The sequence below is a fragment of the Ochotona princeps genome, chromosome 17 (assembly GCF_030435755.1).
Source record: "Ochotona princeps isolate mOchPri1 chromosome 17, mOchPri1.hap1, whole genome shotgun sequence".
In the NCBI taxonomy this organism is placed as follows: Eukaryota; Metazoa; Chordata; class Mammalia; order Lagomorpha; family Ochotonidae; genus Ochotona; species Ochotona princeps.
Window position 1 is genome coordinate 20,761,491 of NC_080848.1, and position 8,877 is coordinate 20,770,367.

Genomic DNA, 8,877 nt, shown 5'->3' on the forward strand with positions numbered 1-8,877 from the left:
AATTAACTTAAAAGTGTTTTCAACTCTGGAAACCTGTGGCTGCCCCTGGTTGGTGATCAGCGGTGCCTTTGTTTGAACTTGTCTGCCATTTCCCGTGTGCCAGCCCTGTGAGAGGCACACGGTTATTACTGACTTGAGTCCAACTTGGCACTTTGCATTCCTGTGATCCTGCAGCTTAGGATGCCAGCCTACGGGACACTCAGGTTAACCAGCTACACCATCTTGTTTGACAGCCACTCTGCTGCCACATGTGCCCCCTTGAGCTGACCACGAACAGGCACGCGGGGACAAGGTGGGCAGTTGGGCAGTTCGAAAACCCCGTTTGGTAATGGGGCCAATGCTCCATTTCCCTTTCATCTTCCCACACTTCTGCAGCTCAAGCCTCACCTTGCCCAGACACCTTCCCTCTGTGGGTCCCTGCGGGGCTGAGATGCCATGATCTGTTTCCCTGGATCTGCTTCACAACGTGAACACAGGAGGGCAACGACCCATCGTACTGAACGCCCAGCAATGTACAGGGTGTGGCAACCAGAATAATAAGTGTGAAGATGAATGGCCGGGGACCCAATCCATTGACCAAAACTGGGCTCCCTGCCCACTGCCGGTAGGACAGCTCCTTCTACAGATGAGGGTGCTGGCACAGGTAGCCACGGCGGATGATTGGAAATGCCATCTTGCTCATGGTGGCTAGCTCTAGCCAGTTTTAAGACAGGGGTGGGGGAGATGGCTGGGGGAGGAAGGTGAGGAGACTGAGCTGGTAGCTGGAAAGATGTCTGTTAAAGCCACAGGTCCATGGCCAAATAACATGCTCTACCCACTTACCTAATCCAGAGAAGACAGCTGGAAGAATTAGCAACCTAGCAGGAAAGCAGCTCATTGATGCACTTAGTTTAAAAAAGAGGGGCGGGGGAGGGGGCAGAGACAGGGAGCTAGGCTACATGCAAGCACAGCACACCTCTCAAGGAGGAATTCAACACACGAGGGGCCTTCCGTGGGCAGGGCGGCAGCGACACCCAGGCCGCTTGAGAGCGCCAGGCGTGCAAGGGGAGGCGGCACAGAAAGGAGGCCAAGCTGCCCTCTGCAGAGCCGAGGGGCCGGGGCTGTGGAACAGATGGCGGCAGAGCTGCAGCTGCTGGAGATGCACTTTCATGTGTGAAGTTTGGTCCTGGGAGGATTGTGGTTTCCAGCTCTGAAGGCAGCAGTGGGCAGGTGGCTGGGCTCCAGGCCCCGCCTTCTCCCCATTACTACCCTGAAAACTCTCGGCAGTGGCTCTGCCAGGACTCAGGCACCATGCCTCCCGCCAGCACATCCCTTTCAACAGGCAGAAGCTGGCATGGGCCCCTTGGCATGAGCTGTATTGCTGGAGCAGTTCGGGGGGGCCATGGGGAGAGGGAGGGATGAAGACAGGCTCCCGAACGATGGTGCAAGGCAAGTCCACCCTGGGCCTGCTGAAGCCCTTCCCGCTGCCGACACACACACAGGTTTCAGCTCCCGCTGGAGCAGGGGTGATGGGAAGGGGAAACATGGCAGCCTTGGAGGCCCCAGGGCCCTGCTGCCCCCCAGGCTTGAGACATCTCTGAAGTAGAGAACAAGCTTTGGCTCCTTGATGACGTGTGTGCCGCCGCCCCCTCCAATCCCCCCAGCCCTCCCCAAGCTCTGAGAGAGAAGCGATTTTCACACCCCATGGTTCCACCAGCCAGCCACCTGTCCTGACACATGCAGGGCCTCATCCCCCCAGAACAGGGGCTGCTGGCACAGGTGCAGGCTCCTGGGGAATCACCCACCATCTCTGCAACCCCCACCCAAGTGCAGCTGGCTCTGCCTCCCCCTTCTCCTCCTCGTGTGTGAGGTTATGCTCCCGGTCAAGAATGGAAAACACCAACTCTGCCTTGTGAAGATTCAGGTGCTTTTTAAAGAATATGTGATTTTGCTTAGATAAAATAATAATAATAATAAAAAAAAAGACCGGAACCCAGTCCCTCATCACTATGGAGTCTGTCTTCCTACGAGATGCCGCCGTGTGAGACAATAACTTAAAACACTCTTGGAACGCAGGGAGTCTCTCGCTTCCTAGTGGGACGTCTTCTTGGCTCCTTTCCCAAACTTGGCATCAAGACCGAGACCTACGGAAAGGGAGACAAGGGACTTGGCTCAAGTGGGAAATGAAAGCTGGCTGTGATGGTGGAGGGGGAGCAAGCCTGAGCCTCTAACATGGTGGCTTCAGAGACAACGCACTTCAGAATAGCAGCAGCTTTCTCTAACTCCCAGGACAACCCCTATGGCCTTAAATGAAATTACCAAGACACTGATGACACATAAGAGGGAGTCTTCAAAGAGTTCATGCAAAAATGTGTTATGAAAGCACTGTGGGCCCAGCATAGCCTAGTGGATACCAGTTTGTATCCAGGCTGCTCCACTTCCCTTCCAGCTCCCTGCTTGTGGCCTGGGAAATCAATTGAGGATGGCCCAAAGCCTTGCGACCTTGCACCTGCGTGGGAGACCCGGAAGAAGCTCCTGGCTTCAGATCGGCTCAGTTCGACTGTTGCAGCCAGTTGGGGAGTGAACCAGCGGATGGAAGCTCTTTCTGTCTCTCCTTCTCTCTACAAATCTGACTTTCCAATAAAAATAAATCTTTAAAAAAGAAAACATTATGACTGGGTTTCAAAATCTTTGTGTCCAAAAACCCATATCTTTTATTTTATTAATTTTTCCCCAAACTTTTCAAGCGTATCGTTGCATATGTGCGTGGGTGTGTTTGTGTGTACACACAGAAATGAAGGAAACTTAAGTCAAAACCTCTAAGCTATTTCCATCTGCTCATCTACAGTGGCCCAAGTCAGTAGGGAGTAAAGTAATTCTGTCCGGCTCAGGGGGTAGAGAAGTTTCTATGATGGAAATTGCTAAGATGAAATGTGTATTAAGAGAGGATAGGTCCGAAATGCTCCCTTGCTCTCAAAAAAAAAAAAAAAAGCCTTGTGCAGTGGGCTACTGGCTAAAATCCTCGCCTTCTATGGATCCCTTGTGGGCACCATTTCTAATCCCGGCAGCCCACTTCCCATCCAGCTCCCTGCTTGTGGCCTGGGAAAGCAGTCGAGGACGGCCCAAAGCCTTGGGATCCTGCACCCATGTGGGAGACCTGGAGAAAGCTCCTGGCTCCTGGCTTCCGACAGGCTCAGCCCTGGCCACTGCAGTCACTTGGGGGAGTGAATCAGCAGACAGAAGATCTTCCTCTCTGTATATCTGACAATAAAAATAAATCTTAAAAATAAATAAATAAGGCCCAGCACGGTAGCATAGTGGTTAAGGTCCTCGCCTTGAACGCGCTGGGATCCCATATGGGCACTAGTTCTAATCCTGGCTGCCCCACTTCCCTTCCAGCTCCCTGCTTGTGGTCTGGGAATACAGTCGAAGACGGCCCAAAGCTTTGGGACCTTGCACCCGCGTGGGAGACCCGGAGGAGGCTCCTGGATTGGCTCAGCTCCAACTGTTGCGGCTGCTTGGGGAGTGAACCATTGGATGAAGATATTTCTCTCTGTCTCTCCTCCTCTCTGTATATCTGCCTTTCCAATAAAAAGAAATAAATCTTTAAAAATAAATAAATAAATAATTTCTCTAAAACAATTGAGCATGCTTGACAAAGGGGTGTGTGTGTGTGTGTGTGTGGCCTGAGATGCCTGCTCCAAGGAGACTTACCCAGGAACACGAGCACAGTGCCCACCCACTGCATGGTGCTGATGGGGTTGGCGAAGAGGATTACAGAGGCCAAAATAGTGAAGAACTTCCGAGTTGTGGTGATGATGGAGCACGTCAGGGGACCAAAATAGACAACCGTCATGAAGATGAAGCTCTAGGGAGACACAGGCAGGTTCAGGCTGGCTCCCGGGCGGCTGCCATGCTGAGGAACCCCCTGCGACGGGGCAACCCAGGCGGCCCCTCCCCCCCGCAGCACCCACCTGACCCAGGGCACTGGACAGGCCGAAGAGCAGGATGTTATAGAGGACGCTGGGGAATCTCTCAGCGAAGCGCAGGAAGTCCCAGAGCTCCCCGGTGAACAGGATTCCTAGGAGGCAATGCCACGCTGACTGGCACCTCTCATGGGTGTCCACAAGCACACAAGCACATCAGGTGATGCTGGGGCATGGGAAAGTATGCGGAGTGAATCTGCACAATATCCTTTTTGGATTAAAGAAACCGAAGACACGGGACTCACAGGAGGAGGTTTCTGAAATGGGCAAGTTATTTCTACCAAAGTGACTGCAAGCAGACCCTGCGATGTTGTGGAGACACTGACCCATCCATCATGAGCTCAATGGTGCTTCTAGCCCTGGTCACCTGCAGCCATCAGCTGCCTCTTCCACTAGTCTTAAGGCACTGTACTAAAAGCCTTCACGTACCAACTGTGGCCACATTTCAAAGAGGTGAGGGGCTGGCACAGTGGTGCAGCAGCAGAAGACGTCTCCAGCAGTGCCAGCATCCTGCATGGGTACCTCTTTGAGTCCTGGCTGCTGGCTTCTGATCCAGCTCTCTGATACATTTGAGGAAAGCAGTGGAGATGGCCAAAATTCTTGGGTCCCTGCATTTACACATGGGAGACCCAGAGGAGGTTCTGGGATCCTGGTTTCAGCCTGGCACAGGCCCTAATGTTGCAGCCATTTGGGGAGTGAACCAGCAGTTGAACCAGCAGACCTTTCCCTCTGTCTCTCCTTCTCTAATTCTTTCAAATAAATAATCTTAAACAAATGAAAGATGAAGTACTCAGTGCAAAATAAATGTGCTCACTTTTTTTGAGCAGACACATACATAGCACTCCCATCTGTTGGTTCCTTTCTCCAATGTCTGCAACAATCAGGGCTGGGCCAGGCTGAAATAAGGAACTTAATCCTGGTATCCCATAATGAGTGGTGGGGACCAAATTCCCTAAGTCTCATGTTTCTAGGGTCTGCCCCAACAGGAAGCTAGAATCGGGAGCCAGGTGGGCAGACCCCAGGCACTCTACATTCATGTCTGAACTGGAGCAGTGCACACCCAAGTCTGTGAACCGTGAGTCCTTTGCCAACATCGCACCTCCCTCACACCAGGGAAAGCCCCCAGGATCTTCCTGCATGCCATCACTGTGTGTCTTCCCACGATACCTGGCACAGGTCGGACCCATAGTGTGATTGAAACGAGCAGCAAGAAGACCCTGCTGGCATGGGTTTCCCAGGGAGCCTTCTCAGGGACTTGGAGGGAAATGTATTTTGGAACCAATTCAGGCCTGCAGCCTAGGCTAAGTCAGCAAGTGGCAGCTGGGCCAAGGAGGAAGCAAGGACAGACTGCCCCCTGGTGCCACACACAAAGAACAGCAGCAGTGGTCTCCTTACCGGCTCCCAACAGCAGTGTCGACCAAAGGTTGATGTTCAGCATCATGTGGTTGGAGCCAGTCTGATAATGAGCCCGCATGTGGTCCTGGGAAACGCCCGTCAGCCCATCCAGGGTCAGAGACAGCAGCTGAGAACGAAAGGAGGCAGCATGCAGGACGGTAACCAGCAGGCCCCTTCCTAACCAGGGACACAGAACCTCAAAGAATGCAGCCATGCGGCCATAGGCTGACAGCAGGGTGAGAGCACACAGGCTCTGCTCCCTGAGCCCTAGGCTCTAGCCTGACAGCCACACCCAACCCGTAACTGTAACGCTAGCAAGAGCAGGAAGCCCACCCCTTCCAACACAATGCCTTGCTGTTGTGCAGGGGCCTCCACCAGGCCGTGAGAAGCCGGAATGTTCTCTGCCACCTCAGGTTAACCTCTAGTCATGAGTACAAGGCTCAAGAGGACAGCATCTGTGGTCCGACTTCCTCAGCCAGGGATGTGGACACTACTGCCCAGCCACAGACCATGGATGAGCGCTGCATCAGCCCCTCATATGTAAGCAGCAGCCCCTGCTGCATTCTAATGCTGGCTTCTGGGCTTCCTGGCTGGCCCCAGACACACAACGCCTTCCCTCTGTCTTCTGAAAGCAAGCTGCGGGTGGTTAAGTGTTTAGGCTTCCACTGCTATGGCCTTAGCTGAGCTGGGGCACTGCAGCCAAGAGCAGACCCTGGGGTAAGCAAGGGGCACCACGACGTCCCGAGGGGACTTCGTGAAGTGCAGGAAAAGGTGAACTGTAAAAAACCATGCATGCGTTTCCCAACACCCCTCCTTCTGTTTTGGATGCCAAAATGAACGTTTCATTTTGTTTCTTCTTGAACATCCCGAGATGCCCACCGGCCCGCCTGTACAGGACTGGGAAAGCTGGGGCCGCATACCAGCAGCAGCTCTCCGTAGCCCACGGTGTGCTCCTCTGCCCCAACTCCTTTCCTGGGTTTGTACATGAACAGGGCCACCCCGGCCACAATGAGCAACACACACAAGTACTTGGCCAGCGGGTACTTCTTCTTCAAGAGTGTCACCCCAAGGAGCATGACTGCAGAGAAGAACACAACAGAATCTTCAGGCACTCCCAAGAATCAATGACCCCAGTACCCTTCTCCTAGGAATCAAAAGAAGTTTCCAGAAGAAAAGGGTGTCTAGGAAGGAGGGGCTGCAGGGAGTGAGAGGAATGCTGGGCTGGCACCTACATGAGAACGATGATTGTGCAACACAGCTGAGTGTAAGGCGAGAAGAAGGCAGAGAACAAAGGTTAAAAGTCCACAGCAGATATCCCGGGGAGGGTGGGGACAGCATCTTCATGGTACACACGCACAGGCCAGCCACAGCACTGACCCTGCACAGCTGACCGGGTTAGCCTCTGGCTCCGGTTAAGGGTTGCCAGCCACACACACCACAGGAAGTGGCGGGGCCCGCAGGGCAGCTGAGGCAGGAGAAGGAAGCCTGCAGGGACACAGAGCTGTGGCAGGAGCGGGAAGGAGAAACTCCTTCAGCTTACCTGGGATTGGCTTGCAGGATTTGCCAAGGACCTGAAAGTAAATGCAGCAAACAGGTTCTGAGCAGCTGTGGCCTACAACATACTTAGCCCGAACAAGCAGCCCTACAGGGGTCTATCCCACCACCACAAGCCCCCAGCTCCAAGGGCCCGGACAAGCTGACTTTCTTAGGCCTCCCAGGGCTGCTGGCCTTGCGTCCACACCAACCATCTGAGGGGAGAACCTTCAAACTTCCTGAGACAAGTGTCCAGCCACTCCGCCTCTTGCCCCCAGGGACTCACCTGGGTTGGGTAGTTGACAAACTGCAGAGCTGAGTTGCTGGAGACCATGGCACCGAGATAGGAGACGGAGCTGGCAGCATACAGCCAGCTCCGTGTGCGATCCACCCTGGCAGTGTCAAAAAACTGGATCACTGGGAGAAGACAAAGAAAAAAAAACAAAAAGAGAGAGAAACATACAAGGGGAGCCTGGTGGGGTGAGGACAGACCTGAACCCAAGCGGAAGCCCCGTCTCAGCTGAAGCCTGCCAAACAAGACCCAGGCTACTTCCGACCTCTTGGGCTGGAACTCTGGAAGTTGTTCCGCTCCACCATTCCATCCTCAGCCTAACCCACCCCCACATGCAGGGGCGAGCCGAGGGCCTCTTGGGCTCCACAGACCCATCAGCCCGGTGGCTGACAACAAAGAAAAGCTCAAGGTCTGTTTGAAGCCGACACACAAAAGCCAGCCAAAGCAAAAAAGGGGAGAAAAACAACAAAAACGCTTCCAGTATTCTCAATGGGGATCTGGAATCAGAAGAACCATTCTCCATCCATTCCCGACTTAGAAGTTGGTCTAATTTAAGGATCTAATATTTTATTCCCCATTTCAAAGTCATCAGCTTCAGAGAGAGATGTGTATGAGCACAAAAAGACGGAGGTCGTGCCAAGTTAAATGCTGAAATGGAACCAACGCCCCACCACCCCATGGCCAGGCCCTGGCTGGAACACCCTACGGACTGGGTACTCACAGATCTTGGCAAACACAGCATTGATCACACACTGGATGAACACCAGAGTGAAGGCAAAGGTGAACGTCTCCTGCTTGGCTCCCTCCCCATACTTTCCTCTTGTTCTAACAAAGCAGAAGAAAAGGTGGAAATGAGTATATTGCGTTCACAGCCAGGGCTTTGCCATTCTCCTTTACAGAACGACCCCAGTTTATTGTTTGTAGAAAGCTAGATAACCTGACTAGCTGGTTTCACAGTCTCAGGAAAGAAAACACATTATATTGGATGTGAGATGCGCAGGAAGGCAGTTTTTGGGGGGCGCTGCAGGGGGGTGTTCAGCAGCAAGGCAAAGGCCCAAGGAATAGGCTGCCTGCAAGTAGCAAGAGGTCAGTAGCTGGTTCGGGTCACGGCTCCGGGTTCTGACCTGCCTGGAGGCAGACGTCTTAGACTGTTAAGACCCTAGGAGCCCGTTGCGGAAGTAACGGCTAAAGGAGGACAAATAAATAACCAAGTCCCGGGGGGACCGGAGGCCAAGCGGGGCGCTGGGAGGCTCAGCTCGGCCGCACAGGCAGCGAGCCGGATGCCGCAAGAGGGCCCAGCAGGAGGAGCAGAGCCCGGGCCCGGGTGCGGGAGACGTGGGGACCGGGCCGCGGGTCGGGGCGAGCAGGCAGGACCAGGGGCAGGTCGGACTCCCCACGCCGCCCTCACATCTTCTCCTGCAGGATCCCGTAGTAGAAATAGCAGACAAAGACGCCCAGGAAGCAGAGAGGCAGGCGCAGCCGGTCGGGCACCAGAGAGCTGCTGGCGGCCATGAGACGCCCGGAGGAGCCCACGGGAGACGCGCTCACAGCCGGGACGGGTAGCGGCGGCAGAGGCGACAGCTCGAGTCGGACATCGCCGACCGGCGGCCTCATAGGAGCTGCATGCGACCGCCGCTCAGGAGGGCCCCGCAGTCACCGCCACAGCTGCCAGTGCAGGGCTGCCGAAGAGGA

At 54.3% G+C, this 8,877-nt stretch overlaps 1 protein-coding gene across 2 annotated transcripts; it reads right to left on the bottom strand.

Moving 5' to 3' along the window:
• Positions 1-1,885: 1,885 nt before the first annotated feature.
• SLC35B1 (solute carrier family 35 member B1) lies at positions 1,886-8,877 on the bottom strand. Of its 2 annotated transcripts, none has more exons than XM_004591077.4 (9): positions 8,594-8,877; positions 7,907-8,010; positions 7,180-7,310; positions 6,901-6,931; positions 6,281-6,438; positions 5,361-5,487; positions 3,954-4,060; positions 3,694-3,847; positions 1,886-2,123 (listed from the first exon to the last, which is right to left on the bottom strand). In XM_004591077.4, exons 1-9 carry the CDS (start codon positions 8,797-8,799, stop codon positions 2,071-2,073), a joined length of 1,071 nt encoding a protein of 356 aa, XP_004591134.4. In that variant the 5' UTR covers positions 8,800-8,877; the 3' UTR covers positions 1,886-2,070. The 2 variants fall into 2 exon arrangements, with proteins under 2 accessions (XP_004591134.4, XP_058531668.1); XM_058675685.1 differs by having other exon boundaries at positions 7,180-7,285; positions 8,594-8,811.

What these genes read in the sequence shown, in the direction of transcription:
- SLC35B1 (XM_004591077.4), bottom strand. Translation starts at nt 8,799, where the DNA reads ATGAGGCCGCCGGTCGGCGATGTCCGACTCGAGCTGTCGCCTCTGCCG. An exon ending in GACACTGCTGTTGGGAGCCG is followed by an intron (nt 4,061 to 5,360) that starts GTAAGGAGACCA and finishes ATTGCCTCCTAG; the next exon opens with GAATCCTGTTCACCGGGGAG. An exon ending in CACTGTGCTCGTGTTCCTGG is followed by an intron (nt 2,124 to 3,693) that starts GTAAGTCTCCTT and finishes CCCTTTCCGTAG; the next exon opens with GTCTCGGTCTTGATGCCAAG.